The 23,818-nt window shown below is 41.7% G+C and overlaps 2 protein-coding genes and 3 pseudogenes across 2 annotated transcripts; all 5 read right to left on the bottom strand.

Annotated features, from left to right (window-relative positions):
* Positions 1 to 3,155: 3,155 nt before the first annotated feature.
* LOC132449005 (toll-like receptor 8) lies at positions 3,156 to 7,328 on the bottom strand. The gene is made up of 2 exons (XM_060040583.1): positions 7,193 to 7,328; positions 3,156 to 6,829 (listed from the first exon to the last, which is right to left on the bottom strand). The coding sequence occupies exons 1-2, from the start codon at positions 7,193 to 7,195 to the stop codon at positions 3,758 to 3,760; spliced, it is 3,075 nt and encodes a 1,024-aa protein (XP_059896566.1). The 5' UTR covers positions 7,196 to 7,328; the 3' UTR covers positions 3,156 to 3,757.
* Positions 7,329 to 9,735: 2,407 nt separating this feature from the next.
* Positions 9,736 to 12,639, bottom strand: LOC132448936 (toll-like receptor 8; annotated as a pseudogene).
* A 13-nt stretch (positions 12,640 to 12,652) lies between these two features.
* LOC132448935 (toll-like receptor 8) lies at positions 12,653 to 13,953 on the bottom strand (annotated as a pseudogene).
* A 148-nt stretch (positions 13,954 to 14,101) lies between these two features.
* On the bottom strand, positions 14,102 to 19,379 carry LOC132448283 (toll-like receptor 7). The gene is made up of 2 exons (XM_060039440.1): positions 18,679 to 19,379; positions 14,102 to 17,326 (listed from the first exon to the last, which is right to left on the bottom strand). The coding sequence occupies exons 1-2, from the start codon at positions 18,685 to 18,687 to the stop codon at positions 14,150 to 14,152; spliced, it is 3,186 nt and encodes a 1,061-aa protein (XP_059895423.1). The 5' UTR covers positions 18,688 to 19,379; the 3' UTR covers positions 14,102 to 14,149.
* Positions 19,380 to 19,462: 83 nt separating this feature from the next.
* On the bottom strand, positions 19,463 to 22,958 carry LOC132448286 (toll-like receptor 8; annotated as a pseudogene).
* Between the last annotated feature and the right edge of the window lie 860 nt (positions 22,959 to 23,818).

Genomic DNA, 23,818 nt, shown 5'->3' with positions numbered 1-23,818 from the left:
AGACTTGCAGGAGCAGATTCGAGCAGTTGTAAAATGGTTTTGTGCTCGCTCATTAAAATGCTGAATTAACATAGCGTTCACAGATGTGCAACTTCTGATGCATTTGTTCAAATTTGGGTTTACGAATGCACACCTTTTGGGCATGTTCTCAGATTATGAAACACGGGTGTGCGAATGTGTTTTGCACCAACTGCGCTGCAATAATTGTAGCAAAAGGATTTGTGCACCTGTAACACAGATTAGCGTACTCGTAGACCCTATTTTGTGTTTACAATGGTATAAAAAATATTTATATTTTTTTTACGACTACAAATGTACTGTTACACATTTGTGACTTTAGAGTACACATGCAAAATAAATATATCCGACTTCAAATTTACTGTGACTTTAGTGTACGCATTCAAATTCTGCAGTTACATGTGCTAAAGACTTTTGCTACAATAATACCTTCATAGGCACGGCCAGTGTGCGAATTATACCACGGTCTCCGGGGGAGCTGGGCGGGGGGGGGGGGGGGGGGGGGCGACGGCGGCGGGGGGGGGGGGGGGGGTGGGGGGGTGGTTGATAAAAGTATTTCGATCACTTATTAAGTTAATTCGTTACTTATAATGGTTTATTCGTTTCCCAGTATCATTTCCTTAATTTTGAAGAAAGTTTGGTTCATTTTTTAATTGTAAAATAAATCAAATATTTTTTTGGAAGTTGCAGAGTTGCTCAAGGTTAAAGGAGTGCTTCAGACCAACCTTAAATAATCCACGGACCACCAAAGTAACGTTTGACTGTTTAATTAAATCAACTCAGAGCAGAACACACAAGCAGCCAGCCTATAGCGGCAGCCTAACCATGAACAATTATAATGCCATTATTATTAATAATACAGCTATAAAACAACACACAAACGTCTCAATGCCTGGAGAGGCTTGAAACAAGCTTGTGTGATTGGGTAGTGGGGCTGCAGACAGCGCCCCCACGCTTCGAGCGGCAATAATGACGAGCATTAGGCTACGTTGTTTTCATGAATCATAAACTCAAAATATAATTGTATTTCACTTATTTTACACCTTTTAGAAAGACATGCCCAAAATAGCATTTATTTGGATATCATATAAATATTTTAGAGCTCCCCCAAAATTTCACAAACCATGTTTCCAGGGGAGCTCATGTCACCACTAGGGGAGCTATAGCTCCCCCTGCTCCCCCTTAATTCGCACACTGGGCACGGCCCCACCAGAGAACGCTGCCGTGCAGGGCACGATTATACTTTTAATTTTTTTTTCAAAAATGTCATTGAGCATAAGTTAATAATACATTAATTGTTAATAATTAATTACATGTCCGCAGTTTTAATTGGATGAACGCAATTGTTGTAGTGTAGTAGTTGTGTGTGAAATAGATCGTCGCTCCGTCTCGTCATTTCCGCTCGGTGGGGCACAGCCGAGATGGCTCCGTCTGCTGCAGTGTAGAAAACTGGTGCTGTTGCGCGAGCAAGCGCGTGCGCAGCGCCCGCTTCTGTTTCGGCGGTGGGGCCAGAAGTTTAGTGCCCCACAGCTCTTCTCATTGGCTGATTTGTAGAAAGGGCGGGGTTTACGGCGGGAGCCGATCAGATCTTGCTAGCTGGCAAACGTAGTTACTGTTACAGTAAATAACAACAAATGGACGTTTCATTCAAATGATGAATCGTGTTGAGTATCTGTCTCATGTGAGATTTAGCACTTGAACAGAAGTTGGAGATAAAACGTTTGGGACCACATCGCCCGACGGATTTAATCATTATTCAAGAGGGAAAGGACAAGAATAGATCGTTCAACCAGGAGTTGTTCAAGCGGAAAAAAATGCTTGTGTTTCACCTCAGCCACACAAAGGAGACCAGACAGCACTGTCCTTAAAGCACAGGTAATTACCATCTTAGCCCAAACTTACTTAAATTTTCAACCAGGATTATCCAGGTCTGAATAGGCAACCACTCTATCAGGCTAGATTCATTGTTAATTGTACAGTATGGTGGCCTGCAAAAGGCTGCAAACTTAATGCAACTTAAACCATACTTCTTATTTTTTTGGTATATTGTGAGTGGTGGCTTTGTATATTGATTGCTGTGTAAAGGGTGTGCGCCGTTGTGTTTTTATTGTTGCCACGTTGTTGTTTTCTTGAGTTTTGATATTGTGAGATCTTGAACGCTGCCATTTGGTGGTGCTATTGCTATAATAGCCTAATATATGTTGTCAGATTCGCAGATTCATTTTTTTTTGTGATGGTAGTAATATGTGGTATTTCTGGATTGCGTTATAATATTTTCCTGCATGGGCCCCACCAGAGTTTCCAAACCAAAATCGCCACTGGTTACGACTCGCGTTTCCACCGCCGACAGTACCCTTATTGAGGGGGGGGGGGTTAAACCGGATCGCGATAGCTGCGGCAGCTACGTTAGCATTGTGACCTCGCGATTCTGTCGACCAATCAACGGACTGCGTGAGTAGCTCCAACTTGCCTGCACCCTCTCAGGCGTCTCAGTTGTCCCTGAAGATCGCGGATCTAACATTAGTTTGGCATTACATTAATTAATTTGCACGCCAGTTTTATTTAATTTTATAGCGTTTATTTTCCGTGTAAATCCATGAACCGAACCGTGTCGTCCGTACCGATTCGGTTCAATACATGTATCGCTACGCCCCTACTATATAGTGAATAAAGTAACCACTGAGATTTTGAAGACCACTACAAAATGGCGAGCACCCTAAATAGTGCACTATATCCGTGATAAGGAACGATTTCGAACACAGCTAGTGTGTCTGGGGGTAGCTAAACCAGATCAAAAGTTCACTTCCTTATTCATGCAAAACAAAGAAGAGTGTGTTTGTGTTTATGTTCCCATTGAGTACCTACGAATGTTTGTCTGTTTTAGTTTAGCTGTATACTTTGCAGAGTGTGTGTGATTCTGTATGGTCTTTGGGAAATGTATGTACTGCTAAACAATGTTTGGTCGTACAAAGCATGGACGTTTGAAATCCTTTAAGTTATTCATTTGTTGGTTATATTATAACACTTTTTCACTATTAGAGCCTCTTGTGGTGTCATTAAAAGGTCACATAATAACTTCATTGACAAATAAAGAAAGATTCTGTTGTATTTTCTTAATTTTAAATTTTTAATGAGGGTGCTGACAAAAAAGGGAAAGCAATCAATGCTAATATGCAAAGTATTCAACAAATCTACAGAAAAGTAAACAATATCACATTTTTTAAACAAATTGTTTGCAATGATTTGTCTCAAGGGCACTCGATATTTTTTATAATTGATTGAATGCTTTTTGATTCTGATTCAGTCTACATGGAAAACCCCAATAGGTCATTGATAAAATAATCCCATTTAGCATTGTGTCTGGAACTATTGGCCATTTTTTTTTATTATTCTTTACAGAGGTCTTTATATAATTATTTAAATATTAGTGAGAGTTGATCAACCTTTCTGAAATGACAACCGTTCAGCCTCAGGCCAACCTTAATAAAAAATTGTTATGGAACTTTTGAAACCACAAGAGAACAGCAATACAAAACAAAGCCTGATAACACTATGACTTAAAACTAAGCTGTTAAAAGTGGTTCATTATGAACAAACATTATCATGGCATTCATCCCATTAAGAAAATCAGTTCAAAAGCATCACTCAACAAAGATGACTGCAAGAATAGCCCAACGACCAGTAAATCTAAGTAACTTAAAATGAAAGAAATTCTGAAAAAAATAGGAAAGCGTCCAAGCTACAGCTTCAGTCTCTCTCTGCAGGTGAAGTACTGAGAGTAAGTGCTGGTGTACATCGTCTGGTTGTCCACCCTGACTACATTCCTGAGGTTCTGCCAAAACCAGGGCTCAGCGGCCGCAGTCCGGGGCCACTCCAAAACACTCTCCCCGCACAGCCTCCTCCTCAGATGCAGGAAGTGAGAGTTCTGCAGCACCGGCTCCAACATCAGCACCACGATCACGTCCAGGTTCTCATCCAGCAGCCGCTGGTGGGCCAGGTACATGGCCAAGCGGAACACCCCCGTCTTGGCGTACGCCTTCGTCAGCACAAACAGGGTCTTGCGGCTGTAGCGAATGCTGTGGGTGAGGTTGTCGATCACCGGGATGCCGAGGGGCCAGTCCCGCTCCTCTAGACACAAGGGCAACGCCTTCTCCCCCTCCACCTCCAGCTTCACCCTCAGCGTCTGCAGCACCCACTCAGAGACCCAGGGGTCTTTGGTGTCATATGTCACGAAGACGTCGTACACGTTGTCTTGTGAGGCCGAAGAACGATAGCCCTTCCATTTGGCCTTCAGGTAATGCAGGACGTAGGAGGCGTCCCAGTAGAAGATGTGTGCCACCGTTGCCATCGACGTGGTGACAACGATGAAGGTAGTTGTGAGAATGGAGATCAGTAGTGCCAGAGTGTTGTTGACACACTGCTCAAAATCAAAATAAATCATCACCTGAGGATGGCCGTAGGATACGAAGCAATAGACATCCGTTTTCAGGCTTGGGATGGTGACATTGTTGCCTTCAATCCAAAGAATAAAATCCATGGCATCACATGAGCATTGAAATGGGTTTCTATGTAAAGACAACGTTGTAAGGTTTTTAGGTCTCGTTAAGAAGTTGGTCTGGTTGATAACTGTCAACTCGTTGTGGTTCAGCAGGAGGGTTTTAAGCCTTTTGGCGCCCTCTATAAATCCATTTGACAGTTGTGCAATTTTATTATGAGCCAGATTCAGAGTTATTAAAGAACGGGTGGTAACGCTTCTTACATAAGTTATAGCATTGTGACTTAGATCGAGGGTCTGGAGGTTGTTGAAATGTTCTAGTTTAGTCCAATTAAAATCAGAGAGTTTATTATCATTTATGAACAGGGTTGTGAGCTGCCATGGTAACAAAACGTAAACCTTATCAGGAATTTCAACAATGTTGTTGGATGAAATGTCAAGTATATTCAAATTAGTGATATTAGTAAACAGATTTATATACGAGTCATCTTTCCAAAGAGTCCCAAGTTCATTGTGTCCAAATCGAAGCTCTTTTAATGAATCACTCTGTAACCATTTGGTAGTTAAAGTGTGAATACAATTATTGCTCATATTTAATATCTCAAGAACAGGTAAATTTTTAACAAAATCTAAATTATTTGTGATCCCATAGGCTTTAAAGTAGTGGTCGTTGAAACTGATGTCCAATACCTTTAGCTTCTGTAATTCCTGGAATGCATCACTATAGGCCAAGTCAATCTTATTAAATGACAGATCCAGATATGTCAGATTTGGCAACGACTTAAATTCTGTCCCATTTAATGCAGATGAAAACCCATTTCTTGAAAGGTTAAGGCATGAGATATTATCATAGCCTTCAAATTGCTCCGGGGTAATGAAGAAAAGATTATTTGAGCTAAAACTCAGCACACGCCCTGCTTTGATACACTCTGGATTAGCCAAAGTGATACCAAAATTTAACGAGTTGGCCATCAGTTGTGGTGAAGAAATCAGGTCGGCTTTAACATTTCCTCCCTGGCCAGGTGGGTTAGGCGTACTTACTGAAACGGGATACAGTTTGTTCTCTGATAGATATATGCTTTGCAACTGTGGGAGATCTTTGAATATGGTGGAATTACAGTGAACAATAAAGTTAGTCCCTAGATTTAGCACAGTTAGGTGTTTGAGCGAAAAAAGAGCTTTCAAAGTAACAAATTCAATTCTTCTAAAAACTAAACCAACCAAGTGCAATACTCGAAGCGACCTAAGCTTTGAAAAAGCATTTGACAGCTGAACGGTCTTTGGGTATTTTTTAAGTCTAAAGTTGAACGACAGATCTAAATGTGCTAATTTTGAAAGACTACTAAAACACTTCAGTTCACCCTGAATGGCATTTTCTAAAAGATTGAATGATAGCAAGAGTCTCGTCAGTTGTTTGAGATTTTGAAACCAAAAATCATTAAGTTCTGTCAGGGAGTTGCCTGCTAAGTGCAATGTCTTTAGTTGGTTAAGGTTAGTAAACGCCTTGGGGTGGATTCCAAGTGAAATATTGGGGCAAGCTATACAGTGATATGCAGCATTTTCACATCTTTGGCAGTTTCCATGTATGCTCAGTACTTTTAAGTGATGGAGCTCTTTAAAGTCCTCTTCAGAAATGTAATATATTTGGTTGTCATTTATTGTCAGTTCGGTTAGCGTTGTTGGTAGTCCCTTTGGAACGTGTGTTAAATTGTTGAGGGAAAGGTCCAGAAACTCGAGCTTCGTCATAACTGCAAAAGTGTTATCTGAAATGTTCAATTGCTTGGAGCAATTATTGCCCAAATAGCAGTTTCTTTGCAGGAATAGTTTTTTCACATTTCTTATACCAGAAAAGCTGTTATTGTTTAGCACCAGGATGCGGTTATTGTTTAGCCAAATCGTTGTCAGACTGTGAGGAAGATTTCCGGGGATATAAGTCAGACGATTGTTACCTAAATCCAACAATAGCAGCTTAGTTAGATTTTTGAAAGCATACTTATTGATGTTGGCGTTCTGCAGGCCAAGCATATTTGCGTTGTTAAGATTAAGTTCAGTGAGATCTTTCAGATGAGAAAATGCACTCCCTGGTATTTGCTGAAGATTGTTTTTTGATAAATTGACTACAGTGGCATTGCTGGTTATCCCGTCAGGTACTTTTTGAAGATTTTTTGCCCCACAGTCAAACACTAGTCCATTGACATCACATGGAAACTGCCGGGACATCCAATTTGTACTGTGTTGGAACATGGCAGTATGACTCCCTTGATGTAAAAACAGAAGAAGTCGACCCACAAGGTAAGGCCAATAGATGGGCGTATTCTGTAGATAACATAGCAGAAGAGTTATTCAGTTGAAGAAATGTATCATCATTTTCAGCAAAACATTATACGGGTTACACACACGCATGCACGCACTGACGCATGCACACACATACTCAATATGGTGTATTCAGGCAATACAAATCTTTGAAAATAATTAATGACGCCTTCTTTTGTCTTTACAAAGCACAATATTGATACAATTATTACTATAGTATGATCAAAAATACAAACAAAAAAGAATGGAATTATTTCCCCAAAGCTCTTAATTGTAACTTTAATTCATGGTTATATGTTATTGTATTTTGAAAATAAAAATTAAAAGTTGAATAACATTTTTTCAATGAATGTTTCAATAACTCACCATTGTGAATGTGGTGGACCCGAAATATAATTTGTTAAAAGTCGTCAATTCTATAGCACTGGATAATAGCTGTATTCTCTTGTGGGTGAAGTGAATACACTAAATAAGACTGCAGCAGCTTCATCGAAATTGAACCATCAAAAAATTGCGGAAGGAAGTTTTTTTTAACTTCCCTTTTTTGGGTACATAGATTGGTCATGTTTTAATTCCAATGAATCATAGAATCCTTGCAGATTTCTTATAACAATGCTGATTTGATGTACTCTATTTTAATTTTTTATACTTTTTAGCCGTACTTCCGTTACAGCGTCTCCCTGAACATGTCACTGTACTGCTTGTCACTCTCTGTAGCGAGCACGCTTCTGAGGCGAAACCAAAAGTATGGCACCATGGGAACTCATGTGAGACGCTTCCCAATGAGATCTAAAATCTTCAACAAAGTCCACTTGTCTATATCTCCCCAGAAAAATTTGGTGAACATATTTTTTCTAATGTATAGTTCGGATAGTCCATCTGGCAGGTTATTGAACACCTCGCGGGGAATGAAGTTGAGGCTGTTCTCAGAGATGTCAAGAATGCTTAGATTCAAAAGGTTTTTGAAATATCCAATGTACCTTGTATCGCCATCTCTCCAAAGCAAATCTAAACGGTTGTCTCTGAAATCTAGTCTCTCCACGGAGAAACTGCTCATCTCTGTGTTAATAGAGTTCAGTGAAGTTAAAGGTCCCATGACATGCTATTTTATGGATGCTTTAATATAGGTATTAGTGGGCCACTAACACAGTATTCAAAGACGTTCCCGAAATTCAGCCGTGGTGCAGTTACAGCCACTCCGAGCCAGTCGCACATTGAGCTTCCCCCAAATGCTCTGTTTTGGTGTCTGTAGCTATAATGCAAATGAGGAGGAGCGAGGCGGGTCAAGGAGGAGGGTGGGGGTGTGGCCCTGAGCAGCTTGCAGCCACGGTACCATGCGCTCTGTACAGTGGATGTATCGCAATGGCGAGGCGCACACAGCCTTTAGCCGTGTTCTGTAAATATTCTAGAACACACGGGAGTCCTGAAGCTCACATAGATAGCCTACATAGATATCTATATCATATAATATATATTATCACGGCCAAAAGCTGTGTGAGCCGATATTATGAATTGCAGCGCCTAGGCGGTGGTCCCTCGGCAGCGGGAAGCGTGGCTCAAGTGGGAGACATTCGCCGCCAACAATCCCTTTCTCCTCCATGTCGTGGTTCATGTTCTTGAGGGAGTCAAAGCCAAAGTTCCTTTCCCCCAATTCATTATCAACCATGGCTGAGATAACCTCCACTACAAGTCTCATTGTAGAAATACCAGAGAAGAGAATCTGACGTGTTATGCGCCATAACACCAAAAGCAGAACGGTTATCCCAACAAGGAAGTGTACAACACTTGCGTCAGCTCTATATCTAAATAATATCATATAATACATATTATCACGGCCAAAAGCTGTGTGCGCCTCAAGACGATATTATGAATCACAAACGACTTCGTTGGGTTCTGCGACGTATCTGGTTCTTCTACTTTCACATCAATCTGAAGTAGACTGAACCGCGCGCTGCCTGCTGCCGGCTGCCTGCTGCCGGGCGGTGGTGCTTCACGGTGGTGGTGCCTCGCGGCAACCGGCGGCAAGTCGCAGTTCATGTACTTCAGCGAGTCAAAGCCAAAGTTCCTTTCCCCCAATTCCTTCTCAACCATGGCTGAGATGCCCCCCACTCGCACGGTCGTGTCTCATTGGCAGGGCCAAGTCTCCGGGCGGGCCAGGCGGAGTTAGGGGAGGAGCTTACTGCAGTGTGACGACATAGGAAACCACATTCCAAATCAGCGCGCTTGAGCCTCCGATTATTTCAAAGGCGAGCAGAACACCTAGTGCTCGTTTTACACCGAAAGCAAGTTTTAGCCACTGGGGGACCATGGGCAGGCTAGGGGAACTCATATTTATGTTAGAAAACCTCATAAAGTGAGATTTTCATGCCATGGCACCTTTAAAGTATGAATACAATTATTGGTCATATTTAATATCTCAGGAACATTCTGATTTTTAACAAAATTTTAATTTTGTGTGATCCCATAGGCTTTAAAGGCACCCAGTGCAACTTTATGTAAACATTCAATGAAAAATAAACATTCAATTTCTAGTCTTTTTTACACGTAGTAAGTTTCAATAACTCCATACCATTACATATCGACATTCAAGGAGCAAAGATGAGACGTCGTTGTGTGGTGAGAACTGATAGAAAATCGTAAACAACAACAATCGCCGGTGGGGAGAAGCCATTTTTCCATTGACTGGAAGCCTGCTTTATTTATTGTAGGTTACAAAAAATAAAGAAAATGGCGGCATTGTTGTTGTTATCGATTTTGTATCAGTTCTCACCACACAACGACGTCTCATCTTTGCTGCTTAAATGTCGGTATGTAATGGTATGGAGTTATTGAAACTTACTACGTGTAAAAAAGACTAGAAATTGAATGTTTATTTTTAAGCCTCGAAAGTTGCACTGGGTGCCTTTAAAGTAGTAGTCGTTGAAACTGATGTCCAATACCTTTAGCTTCTGTAATCCTAATGCATTGCTGTGGGCCAAGTCAATCTTATTAGATGACAGATCCAGATATGTCAGATTTTGCAACGACTCAAATTCTGTCCCATTTAACTCAGATGAAAAGCCATTTCTTGAAAGGTTAAAGCATGAGATATTATCATAGCCTTCAAATTGCTCCGGAGTAATGAAGAAAAGATTATTTGAGCTAAAACTCAGCACACGCCCTGCTTTGATACACTCTGGATTAGCCAAAGTGCTACCAGCATGTAAACGAGTGGGCCATCAGGTGTGGTGAAGAAATCAGGTTGGCTTTAACATTTCCTCCCTGGCCAGGTTGGTTAGGCGTACTTACTGAAACGGGATACAGTCTGTTCTCGGATAGGAATATGTTTTGCAACTGTGGGAGATCTTTGAATATGGTGGAATTAGAGTGAAAAATAAAATGAGTCCCTAGATTTACAACAATAAGGTGTTTGAGTGCCAAAAGAGGTTTCAAAGTATAAAATTATATTTCTCTAAAAACTAAACCAACCAAGTGCAATACTCGATGCGACCTAAGCTTTCAATAAGCGTTTGCCAGCTTAATAGTCTTTTGTTTTAAGTCTAAAATTTAACGACAGATCTAAATGTTTTAATTTTGAAAGACTACTAAAACACTTAAAGGGACTCTCACCTTTGTTGCATTTGAGAATTACAGCACATTCAAATCATCCCGCCTTCCTCCAATGCCCCACCCCCTAAGCGAGTACAAAACTAAGCGTTATTTTTTAGAGTACTGTAACGACCTCGCCGGTGACATAATGATGTCGAGTCATTAGTAGTTGAAGGTAGTTTTAATGAACCAAAACCAGGTCACTGAAACCCGTAACATTGCAACCAACGGCAGAAAACCGACACAAAACAAACCCTGGTTACCCCGGCAACCCCCAACACGGTCTCACTCGCGTGCAGGCCCCCACCCTCCTGTTCTTCCAAGGCCCTCCCCCAGCTGACCTAATGATTAGCCCCCACGCTGATTGACAAGAAGAACATTACATGCACATAGAACAACTGGCATAACGGACAACGAAATATAATGTAACACATAACACACAAAGTATTTAACTGTCCCAGGGTCGCTACAGTACAAAAGTTCTAGACTCCCATGGATTATGTTTAGACTCCCATGGGTTATGTTTAGACTCCCAGGGGTCATATAATATCTACCATCCTGGAGCTCCAGATTAGCGGGACAACGTCGCGTCTGAGCCCGAAATGGGTCCCGTAATCGGACTGAGTGTGGCGGTTGGTTGCCAACGGTCTGGAGGTCTTCCTGGAGCTCCAGAGTAGCGGGACAACGTCGCGTCTGAGTCCGAAATGGGTCCCGTAATCGGACTGAGTGTGGTGGTTGGTTGCCAACGGTCTGGAGGTCTTCCTGGAGCTCCAGAGTAGCGGGACAACTTCGCGTCTGAGTCCGAAACGGGTCCCCTAATCGGACTGAGTGGTGCGGTTGGTTGCCAACGGTCTGGAGGTCCTGAGAATCATCCAGGGGAGCGGGACCACTTGGCTTCTGAGGCCGAATCGGGTCCCCTTGTCGGACTGAATGGTGCAGTTGGTGGCCAACAGTCTGGAGGTCTTCCTGAGGCTCCAGGGGAGGGTAACTCTGTGAGTCCGAGTCCGAGATGAGTCCCCTAATCGGACTGAATGGTGCAGTTTCAGTACGCCGTGGACCACTTTGGTCTGCCATCGTCAGTCGCTACGGTCGCTACTCGCTACTGTCTGCCGTGGAATCAAAACAAACCCTCTAGTTGAGGACGCGCCTTGATGACGCGGGCCCGAATGCGCCACAAGAAGCAGACGGAAAACCTTATATATCCATGCAGCAAACAGACAGGTCTGTCGGCCAATAAGGTCATTCGGTCCGAAGAATTTTATTGGTTGAAGTTTTCACTAAATATTATGAGAGTAAAATAATTGTTTGTTTTTACTCCTGGTGGGTCTGTCTTGCATATTAGAGTGTTATTACCTTATTAATACCAATTTAACCTTATCCAAAAAAAGTGTAAAAATGCAACAAAGGTAAGAGTCCCTTTAAGTTCCCCCTAAATGGCATTTTCTAAAAGATTGAATGATAGCAAGAGTTTTGTCAGATGTTTGAGATTTTCAAACCAAAAATCATTAAGTTCTGTCAGGGAGTTGCTTGCTAAGTGTAATGTCTTTAGTTGGTTAAGGTTAGTTAACGCGTGGATTCCAAGAGAAATATTGGGGCAAGGTACACAGGGATATGCAGCATTTTCACATCTTTGGCCGTTTCCATGTATGCTCAGTAGGGCTGGGGGTAAACGATTATTTATTAAACGATTAATCGGGCGATTATTTCATCGACTAATCTAATGACTAATTGGATGGTTATCTATTTCTGTTGTGTATGTCAAATAATGTATGTCAAATAAATACCAAAAAATTCTTAATAATATACTTTATTTAACAACAGTTTTGCACAGCAAAAAACCTTCTGCTTTACACAAAATAAAATAAATAAAATAGTTTCACTGTTATACAAAATGAAAGGCCAGCCGTGCTCAAATCTGCGAGTGTGAGTGTGGCCAGTCTGGCCAGGCCAGGCCAATTTGGCCACTTGGGAGAGGTGTGTTGCTACGGTACGGGCCGCTACGGTACAGATGCAAATGAGCCGACACGCGCAGTCGCGCGCGACGACCACGGACATTATAAAGGCGACGAGCCTTCTTTCCCATTAAACGGTAAACATGTATCCAAATAAGCAACAGACTCAGCAAAGTGCGAACTGTGTTCTCTGTGTTGTTGTCCATTGTCTACGAAAATCGTCGACGAATTTTTGACGTCGACGTGTCGACGTCACCGACGTGTCGACGTCATCGACGTGTCGACGTCATCGACGCGTCGCTACAGCTCTAATGCTCAGTACGTTTAAGTGATGGAGCTCTTTAAAGTCCTCTTCAGAAATGTAATATATTTGGTTGTCACTAAGTGATAGGATTATTAGCGTTTTTGGTAGTCCTTTTGGAACGTGTCCTAAATTGTTGAAGGAAATGTCCAGAAACTCGAGCTTCGTCAAAACTGCAAAAGTGTTATTTGAAATGTTCATTGGTATGGAGCAATTATTGCTAAAATTGCAGTTTCTTTGCAAGATTCGATTTTTCACATTTGTTATAGGTCCTTGTATAGTACCAGGAATCTGTTATTGTTTAGCCAAATCGTTGTCAGACTTGGAGGAAGATCTCCGGGGATATGAGTCTGACGATTGTTGCTCAAATCCAATGATAGCAGCTTTGTCTGATTTTTAAAGCTTACTCTTTGATGTCGGCATCCTGCAGGCCAAGCATTTTCGCGTTGTAAAGATTATATTCAGGCGAGAAAACGCATTCCCTGGTATTTGCTAAAGATTGTTTTTTGAAAAATTAACTACAGTGGCATTGCTGGTTATCCCGTCAGGTATTTCTTGAAGTTTCTTTGCTTCACAGTCAAACACCAGTCCAGTGACATCACATGGAAACTGCCGGGACATCCAATTTGTACTGGGTTGGAACATGGCAGTAAGACTCCCTTGATGTAAAAACAGAAGTAGTCGACCGACAAGGTAAAACCAGTAGATGGAGGTATTCTGTAGATAACATAAAGCAGAAGAACTATTCTGTTAAATAAATGTATTATCATTTTCAACAACATTTTATGCGGGTTACACGCACGCACGAACGCGCACACAGACACACACACACACACACACACACACACACACACATACATGCACATACACACACAATATGGTGTATTCGGACGATACAAATATTGGAAGAGAAATAATGATGCCTTTTTTTAGTCTATACAAAGCACATTAAATAATTTATGAATTTATGATCAGAAATACAAATAAAAATTAATCACAAATATTCCCAAAACTCTGTAGTATAACTTTAATTCATGGTTATATATTATTGTATTTAGAAAAAAATAATTAAAACTAGAATGAGACATGGAAGATATTTTTAACAAATGTGAAAATATAGAAAAATGTATCACAAAGATATAGATTTAGAGAGTATATATGAGTCACTTTTTTAATGAATGTTTCAACAACTCACCATAATGAATGTGGTGAACCCGCAAGATATAATTTGTAAAAAGTCGTTAAATGTCAATTCAATAGCACTGGATAATAGCTGTATTCTCTTGTGGGGGAAGTGAACACACCTAATCAGACTGCAGCAGCTTCAAATAGAACTATAAACAAGTAGCGGATGGAAGCTTTTTTTTACTTCCCTTTTTTGGTACATATATTGTTCATGTTTTAGTTCCAATGAATCATGGTTGAAAATGCCGATTTGATGTACTCAATTTTTATTTTTTATACATTTTATCTGTAATTTCATTACAGCGTCTCCCTGAACATGTCACTGTACTGCTTGTTACTCTCTGTAGCCAGCACGCTTCTGAGGCCAAACCAAAAGTATGGCTGAGCCTGAGGATTGGTCGGCCACTCCAGGACCGACCGCCTGTACAGTCTCTTCCTGAGTCTCAGGTACTTTGAGTTACTCGCTGCCTTCTCCAGAAAGATCAGCACGATGACGTCGTCCTTCTCATCCATGAGCCGCTGGTGCGCCATGTAGAACGCCGTCTTGAAGTTCCCGCTCTTCAAGTCGCGGTTGGTGAGGACGAACACCGTCCTCTTGCTCTGATGGATGCTCTGGCACAGGTTGTCCACCACCGGACACCCAGGGATCCAGTCCCGCTCCTCCAGGCACAGCCGGAGGGGCCGGTCCCCCCGCTCCTCCAGCTGAACGCACAGCTCGTTCATCACCCATTCGCTCACCGCCGGGTCCTTCTTCTCGTACACCACGAAGGCGTCATACGGGCAGCTCTGCGACGAGGGCTGGCGGCCGTAGCCTCTGAGTTTGGCCATGCAGAAGTGGTAGATGTACCAGACGTCCCAGAGGAAGAGGTGGCTGGAAACGGCTAGGGTGACGAAGACGAGCAGCGTGGACGTCAGCAGGATGTAGAGCACAAGGGACAGGTAGTGGTACTGGCAGGCCAGCATGTCCACCGTGAGTACCAAGCGACCTCGCTGTGCCCCCGGGGTGTCGCAGGTCACGTCTGTGGCCAGAAGGGGGATGGTGACTGTGGTGCTGTTGAGCCACTCAATGAACCAAGTGGTGTTGCAGGTGCAGGTGAATATGTTGTTGTGTAGGAGGAGCATGTCCATATTATTCACAATGATATCAGGGAGACTGGAGTGTTCCATGTATTTTAGTTTGTTGAAGCTGAGATCTAGATACTTTAAGCTGAACGCATCCTTCAGGAAATCAGGGGAGAGATTTTCTATCTGGTTTCCTGTTAAAATCAGTTTTTGGAGAGATTTGGTGCAGTTTGAAAGCACCATGGGAACTCTTGTGAGACGGTTCCCACTTAGATCTAAAATCTTCAACAAAGTCAACTTGTCTATGTCTCCCCAGAAAAATTTAGTGAGGATATTTTTTCTAATGTATAGTTCGGATAGTCTATCTGGCAAGTTATGGAATACCTCGCGGGGAATGAAGTTAAGGTTATTCTCAGAGATGTCGAGAACGTGTAGATTCAAAAGGTTTTTGAAATATCCGATATACCTTGTATCGCCATCTCTCCAAAGCATATCTAAACGGTTGTCTATGAACTCCAGTCTCTCCAGGGAGTAACTGCTCATCTCTGTGTTAGTAGATGTTGAAATCTTGTTATGGTTCATGAGAAGTATCTTTAGCTTGGGTAGATTTTCAGTGAAGTTAAGCATGTGGGTCAACCCCTCTGATTCAAAGTAATGATTGTTGAGGCTTATGTCTAGGATGACCAGATTTTGGAGCTCTTGAAACGCAGTGGGATGAAGAAGGTCCAGACGGTTCGCTGAGAAGTCAAGATATTCTAAATTTTTGAGATAAGTGAATTCACTGCCATTTAAACTTTGGCTCATTGCATTTCCAGATAGATTAAGGCATTTCAGATCGCCAAGATTTAAAAATTTTGAATGGAGGAAGAATATATTGTTCCTGCTTACGTCCAAGGTCTTGCCAAAATGACTGCACTGTGCATTGACAAAGGAGTTAAAAACTCCAAGCTCTTTATCTTTGTATTTGCAACTACGTGCATACTCATCATACCTGAAGTAATGTATCTCTCTCACGCCCTCATCCCCAAATTGTTGAGCACCGGTCATAGGTGACCAAAGCCGAGCCTGGTGAGCAGAGACAGAGTTATATGGCTCTGGGCCTTCGGACGGGGAGGATATTTTGTTATCCGACAGATTGATTATTTTAAAGCTTTTCAGCTCCATCAGAACACTGAGATTGGCCATTTGAATGAAGTTTGTGCCCAGATCAAAAACCTCCAGGTCGGGTAAAAGCATCAGTGGTTGGATGCCTTGTATGGTCAGCGATTGGAACACAAAGCCCCGAAGCCTAAGCACTTTTAGTGATTGGAGGACGGAGAACGAGGGGTTCAGATTCAAAGTGGCTGGGTATTTCTGCAGTTCGTAGTTGAATGATAGATCCAGCTCCTCTAGGTTGCAGAGGGCATTTGGAAGGTTAAAGTGCGCCACCTCCCCGGCCAAAAAGTTGGACGAGAGGTCGAGCACCTTCAACTCTTTTAAGTTGGCAAACCATTCAGGAAGCACGGTGGTCAAGGAGTTACTGTGCATGCGTAGGATCTTGAGTTTGGCCAATGTTTTGAACGCATTCTTGTGTAACTTAAGGGAGTTGTTTGGACAAGGATCACAAGGGAAAGGCGCGTTGTAGCACCGGGGACAGTTTCCGCTAATATCCAAGATTTCCAAATTAGTTAAGTTTTTAAAATCTTTTTCTGTGACTTTTCCAATATTGTTGTTATAGAGATACAGCTCCCTCAAACTTAAAGGCAACAGGGATGGGATATAAGACAAATTGTTGGACTTAACAGATAACAATGTCAAATTGCTAAGCTGCAAAAATGCCCCAGCCTCTATGCTATAGGACACATTGCATGGGTTTCGGTAATAACAATTCTGACCCAGGTAGAGGATCTCAACATTTGTGATCTCCGAGAGGTTCTCTTTAGAAATGTAGAATATGTTGTTTACTTCAAGACTCAGAAGGCGGAGGTTTGGAGGCAGGCCCCTAGGTATGCCGTCCAGCTGGTTGCCATCCAGGTATAGCGCTTGCAGCTTCTTCAGGTCGCTGAATGTGTCTTCCATAATGGTCAGGCCCTTGGTGCACACACGATCCTTGGGGCCGATCTTCATAGGCACACAGTTGCATCGCATGTCGATCTCTGTGAGGTTCTCCAGACCGTGGAAGGAGGTGGCGTTCAGCTCAGGAATGTGGTTGATGGTGAGTGTGAGGTTGGTGGCGTTCCCTGGGATGCCACTCGGGATAGATGTGAGACTTTTCTCGGTGCAGTCCACCATGACCGCACTACCGTTGCTGGCCAAGCTGACGTTACACGGGAGAGTTTTGGGGTACCATCGCATGGACGTCGACGCGTCAAGACCGAGAGGCCTCAGACATGGCAGGTAGAGACACAGCAGGATGAAGACGCCTCCTTTCTCCTGAATGAAAGGGGAGGAGGAAGATGGGGGGTGGGGTAGAGTGGGTTGGTATTCAGAGATGCATTACCAGGTCTTCTTCAGAGGAATCTTGCTTCACTTAAAACTGATGCACACAACCAGGTAAATTGTCAACAGTAAAGGAACCCTGCCACTTACATACTTTGATAGATAACCAATGGGCTCGCTAAAATCTGCAACCACAAAAAGAACATTCCCACCAATCAACTTGGAGCACCCAATAATGCAATAACGGCCAATAAGGTAATAACTGCCAATAACGTAATAATTAAAATGTAATGAAGCCAATAACATAATGAATTGCCAAAAATGTAATAAGTTTGTTGAGCCTATAACGTAATAACTTTTTGCCATTAATGTAATAACGTATTAAGTTATTGGATGGTAATTATGTTATTGGCCTTGTATTAAAAAAATCATTTGAAAATGTAATAACAGAGCCAATAATGTAATAACTGTGGTATCACTTTATTATATTTTCAATTCCTGGAGAGAAACTGTCGCACTTAGCCTTAATATTGCATCTTGCAACACATGCTTAAACATCTGGTCGATTTGGATTTATATGTAACTCTTAGGGTTCCGTTATAGGGCTCTGTGTATCCAGCTCCGTGACCAGGCACACCCTTCGACTCTGAGTTCTGCGTTGCAGTTTTCAGTATGGTATTGCAATTCACCGCTGGAACGCTAGGGGCTGCGGGAATGAGACATTAGCTGAAACACCGACAATCTAATACTAGAGGTCAAGAAGGACTTTGAAAGATTAAGGCTTTATTAAAACTTGCATAATGTCGCAAAGAAACCTGAGTTTGTTTGCAAAGAACTTGCGCAGAGTCCCGACGTATCCAGTTATATCCCCCATTGTGTGGCTCCCCCTAACATACCCTTGGCCAATCACAACGCTCAAACCTACAGGCATTCCCGTTTCCATTAGCATACTCATCTACCTGCCCCGTATTCCCAGACCGTCGCACTCAAAATACATCAACATGACAGTACAAAAGTTACATCTTACACATCTTACAATGTAAATATAATGTCTACAGGATTTTTTTTAATACAAGGCCAATAAAGTAATAACCATCCATAACGTAATACGTTATTAAATTAATGGCAATTTAATACGTTATTGGCTATATTACATTTGAATTATTACGTTATTGGCAGTTATTACGTTATTGGCCGTTATTACATTGTTGGTTGCACCCCCCCATCCCGGAGCATTTTAAACACAGGCACATACCAGTATTTGGTAGGGTATTGAGTAGTATATAATTCATCGACTAACAAAATAACCTTGCGTCTGACAAAGTTGTGCTGGGCTTGAAACTTACCAGGTCCATCGCTCCTGAGAAGTCTCACAATGTGTTCTGCTCTTCAAGAGCGGCTGAGAGGTGGATGGAACAGTAGTGTGACATGGCGGTTCAACGTGAACGTGCAGTGAAAGCAACAGGTGTCTTAGTGTACTCCAGATCAAAAGTTCACTTCCTTATTATTGCAAAACAGAGAGGAGTGTTTGTGTTTTAGGAAGTACCCATTTAGTACCTACTTATGTTTGTATGTTTTAGTTTAGCAGTAGACTTTGCAGAGTGTGTGCCATAGGGTATGGTCTTTGGGAAATGTATGTACTGCTAAACAATTTTTCGGTGGTAAAAAGCATTGACCTTCAGAAGCCTTTAAGTAACTTATTTGTTGGTTAATTTACAACAGTTTGTTTTCACTATCAGAGCCTCTTGTGGTGTAATTTCAATGAAAAAAAAGAAACATAACGGGATAAGAGGAACATTTTACTTCAGCACTTGAAATAATTACAGCAATAACGACAATACATCAAATGTTTTTTCATCAAAGGTTACATGATAACTTCAATGACAAAGAAAGAACGATTATGGTTCTTCATTTTTTATATTTAATGAGGGTGCTGACAAAAAAGGGAAAGTACTTGTTTGCATTGATTTGTCTGAATATCTCTTGATATTTTTTGTAATTGATTGAATGCTTTTGGATTTAAAAAACACATGAAATATTTCACAGTCTATATTAGGGCTGTAACGATACACAAATTCACGATTCGGTTTGTATCACGATTTTTGACCCACGGTTCGATACATCCCACGATTCTTTTAAATTTAAAAAGCATTTTATTTAAACAACACTTAAATACCAATTATCTTAATGTAAAATTTAATAACAAATAATTTGGAACACTGAACAGATTTGAACCGAAATAATACTATTAAAGTATAGCTAAATTAATAAAGAAATAACCAAAGATTGCAGTTGGAGGATGCTTTTTGCTGGTAGGCATAATAGGGCCCCTTTAACTGTTTGGTTGGTTTATTCAAATATCCTTATTAGCGCTTCTTATTAGGCTATGTAGCTTAAATAATGACATAATCAGGCCGTATAGAATGCAACATGTTTAATAGCCTAACTTTCAATAGATGAGGAAAAACATGAACGTCGCAATAACGAGGCATAGTGTTACGAGTAGCATATGTGTGTGCGGGAGAATGGCAGTGTGCGTATGCGTGTGTGAGTGACGTCAGCGAGTGAGTGGACGAGCGAGGAGAGCGAGCGGTAGCGCGTGTGTCTAGTGAAGAAGCGAAAGAGTCCAGTAGAATAAAGTACCCATCCTGTCAATAATCGGTGGCCGCTTCATTCCGACCTATAAGCAGACAAACTGCCAGTCAAATCACACAAAACAATAGAGACAGGATCACACAGGCAATTTTTTTCGCGCTTGGCCAACTCTGGATAAATGTCGTTCATATCGCATATGAGGACTTCGACGGCTGTGGAGAAATGCAATCCTCCGTAGCCACGGAGAGCTGTGATCACAGAGAGGGCATCTCGTCACATATTTACGGCATCGATAGGAGGGGGCGCTGTCAGCAGACTATTATTTAGACAAATTATTAGCAAATTTCAATCGGACAATTTGACCGAAGAGTTAGAAAGGGCATATCGCGCTTCTGCCTTCTCACACCGCGAGACAGGATCGTGGCTTTGAGTATCGCGATTTTCGGTTTGATACGCGTATCGTTACAGCCCTAGTCTATATGGAATGCCCCAAAAGGTCATTGATAAAATAATCCCATTTAACATTGGTTTCGGGAACTATTGGCCAATTTCTACTTATTTTCTTCACAGAGGTCTTTATATAATTATTTAAATATTATTGAGGGTTGACCAACCTTTCCGAAATGACAACGGTTCAGCCTCAGGCAAACCTTAATTAAAATATTTAGAGGCCCTATATTATGGAACTTTTGAATCCACAAGACAACAGCAATACAAAACAAAGCCTGATAACACTATGACCAAAAACTAGGCTGTTAAAAGTGGTTCATTATTAACACACATTATAGCATTCAACCCATAAAGAAGATAAGTTCAAAAGCATCACTCAACAAAGATAACTGCAAAAATAGCGTACTACAACTACAAGTAAATTTAAGTTACATGTTAAATAGTAGTAACAGTTAACATGATTGAAATTCAGAAAAAAAAAGAGGAAAACATCCAAGCTACAGCTTCAGTCTCTCTCCCGGCTGCAGGTGAAGTACTGAGAATAAGTGCTGGTGTACATCGTCTGGTTGTCCACCCTGACTACATTCCTGAGGTTCTGCCAAAACCAGGGCTCAGCGGCCGCAGTCCTGGGCCACTCCACAACACTCTCCCTGCACAGCCTCCTCCTCAGACGCAGGAAGTGGGAGTTCTGCAGCACCGGCTCCAACATCAGCACCACGATCACGTCCAGGTTCTCATCCAGCAGCCGCTGGTGGGCCAGGTACATGGCCAAGCGGAACACCCCCGTCTTGGCGTACGCATTGGTCAGCACAAACAGGGTTTTTCGGCTGTAGTGAATGCTCTGGGTGAGGTTGTCGATCAACGGGACACCGAGGGGCCAGTCCCGCTCCTCTAGACACAAGGGCACCGCCTTCTCCCCCTCTACCTCCAGCTTCACCCTCAGCGTCTCCAGCACCCACTCCGAGAACCAGGGGTCTTTGGTGTCATAGGTCACGAAGACTTCATACACATAGTCTGACGAGGCCGAAGAACGATAGCCCTTCCATTTGGCCTTCAGATAATGGAGGACTTAGAAGGCGTCCCAGTAGAAGATGTGCGCCTCCGTTGCCAAAGACGTGGTGACAACGATGAAGTAAGTCGTGAGAATGGATCTGTAGCGCCAGAGTGTTGTTGGCACACTGGACAAAATCTAAATAAATCATCACCTGAGGATGGCCGTAGGATACGAAGCAGTAGACGTCCGTTTTCAGGCTTGGGATGGTGACATTGTTGCCTTCAATCCAAAGAATAGAATCCAGTGCATCACATGAGCATTGAAATGGGTTCCCATGTAAAGACAACGTTTGAAGGTCCTTATTAGGTTTTGCTAAAAAGTTAGTCTGGTTGATAACGGTAAGCTCGTTGTGGTTCAGGGAGAGGGTTTTAAGCTTTTTGGCGCCCTCTATAAATCCATTTGAGACTTGTGCAATTTGATTATGAGCCAGATTCAGGGTTATTAAAGTACGGGTTGTAACGCTTCTTGCATAAGTCATAGCATTGTGACTTCGAGGGTCTGGAGGTTGTTCCAATGTTCTAGTTTAGTCCAATTAAAATCTGAGAGTTTGTTGTCATTTATGAACAGGGTTGTGAGCTGCCATGGTAACAAAACATAAACCTTATCAGGAATTTCAGCAATGTTGTTGGAAGAAATGTCAAGTATTAGTGAGATTAGTAAACAGATTTATATACGAGTCATCTTTCCAAAGAGTCCCAAGCTCATTGTGTCCCAATCGAAGCTCATTTGATGACTCACTCGGTAACATTTTGGTAGTTAAAGTATGAATACAATTATTGCTCATATTTAATATCTCAAGAACAGGCAGATTTTTAACAAAATCTAAATTATGTGTGATCCCATAGGCTTTAAAGTAGTGGTCGTTGAAACTGCTATTCAATACCTTGAGCTTCGGTAATTCTTGGAATCCATTGCTAAAGGCCAACTCAATCTTATTAAATGACAGATCCAGATATGTCAGATTAGGCAACGACACAAATTCTGCCCCATTAAGTGCAGATGAAAACCCATTTCTCGAAAGGTTAAGGCATGAGATATTATCATAGCCTTCAAATTGCTCCGGAGTAATGAAAAAAAGATTATTTGAGCTAATATTCAGCACATTACCTGCCTTGATACACTCTGCAGTAGCAAAAATTCTAAAAGGCTTCAACGGGTGGGGCCTCAGATATGATGAAGAAATCAGGTCGGCTTCAACGTTTCCCCCGAGTACAGGTGCTTTAGCCGTACTTACTGAAACGGTATACAGTCTGTTCTCTGATAGGAATATTTGTTTCAACTGTGGGAGTTTTTTGAATATAGTGGAATTAGAATGAAAAACAAAGTTAGTCCCTAGATTTAGCACAATAATGTTTTTGAGCGAAACAAGAGGTTTCAAGGTATGAAATTCAATTTCTCTAAAAACTAAACCAACCAAGTTCAATACCTTAAGTGAAACAAGCTTTGAAAAACCGTTTGACAGCCGAAGGGTCTTTTGGTATGTTTTATTCGTAATAATTCGTAATTGAACGAAAGATCTAAATGTTGTAACATTGAAAGACTACTAAAACACTTCAGTTCACCATGAATGGCATTTTGTAAAAGATTGAATGATAGCCAGAGTTCTGTCAGACTTTGGAGATTTTCAAACCAAAAGTCTTTAAGTTCTGTTAGGGCGTTGCCGGCTAAGTTTAACGACTGTAGTTTGGTAAGGTCTTTAAACGCCTTATGGATTCCAAGATAATCATGGGGCAAGGTACACAGGGATATGGAGCATTTCCACAACCTGGGCAGTTTCCCTGTGTTGTCAGTGCTTTTAAGTAATGGAGCTCTTTAAAGTCGTTGTTGGTAGTCCCTTTGGAACGCGTCTTAAACTGTTGGAGGAAAGGTCCAGAACCTAAAGCTTTGTCAAAACTAGAAAACTAATCTGAAATATTAACTGGATTGGAGCGAATATTGCTAGAATTGCAGTTTCTTTGCAAGAATAGATGCGTCACATTTCTTACACCAGAAAAACTCATATTATTGGGCACCAGGATGTTGTTATTGTTCAGCCAAATCAGTCAGAATGTGAGGAAGAATACCGGGGACATAAGTCAGACGATCGTAGCCTAAATTCAGAAATTTCAAGTTTGTTAGATTTATGAAAGCATCCTTATCGATGTCAACGTTCTTCAGCCCGTACCTTTTTGTGCATCAAAGATCAAATTCAGTAAGATTTTCCAGATGAGTAAAAGCATTCCCTGGTACTTTCATAAGTTAATTTTTTTAATAAATTTACTACAGTGTTATTGCTGGTTATCCTGTCAGGTACTTTTCAAAATTTTCTTGCCTCACAGTCAAACACTAGTCCAGTGACATCACATGGAAACTGCCGGGACATCCAATTTGTACTGGGTTGGAACATG

This window comes from Gadus macrocephalus, chromosome 20 (assembly GCF_031168955.1).
Source record: "Gadus macrocephalus chromosome 20, ASM3116895v1".
Lineage (NCBI taxonomy): Eukaryota > Metazoa > Chordata > Actinopteri > Gadiformes > Gadidae > Gadus > Gadus macrocephalus.
Note: the sequence above shows the minus strand (reverse complement) of the source record. Positions and strands in the feature narration are given on the sequence as shown.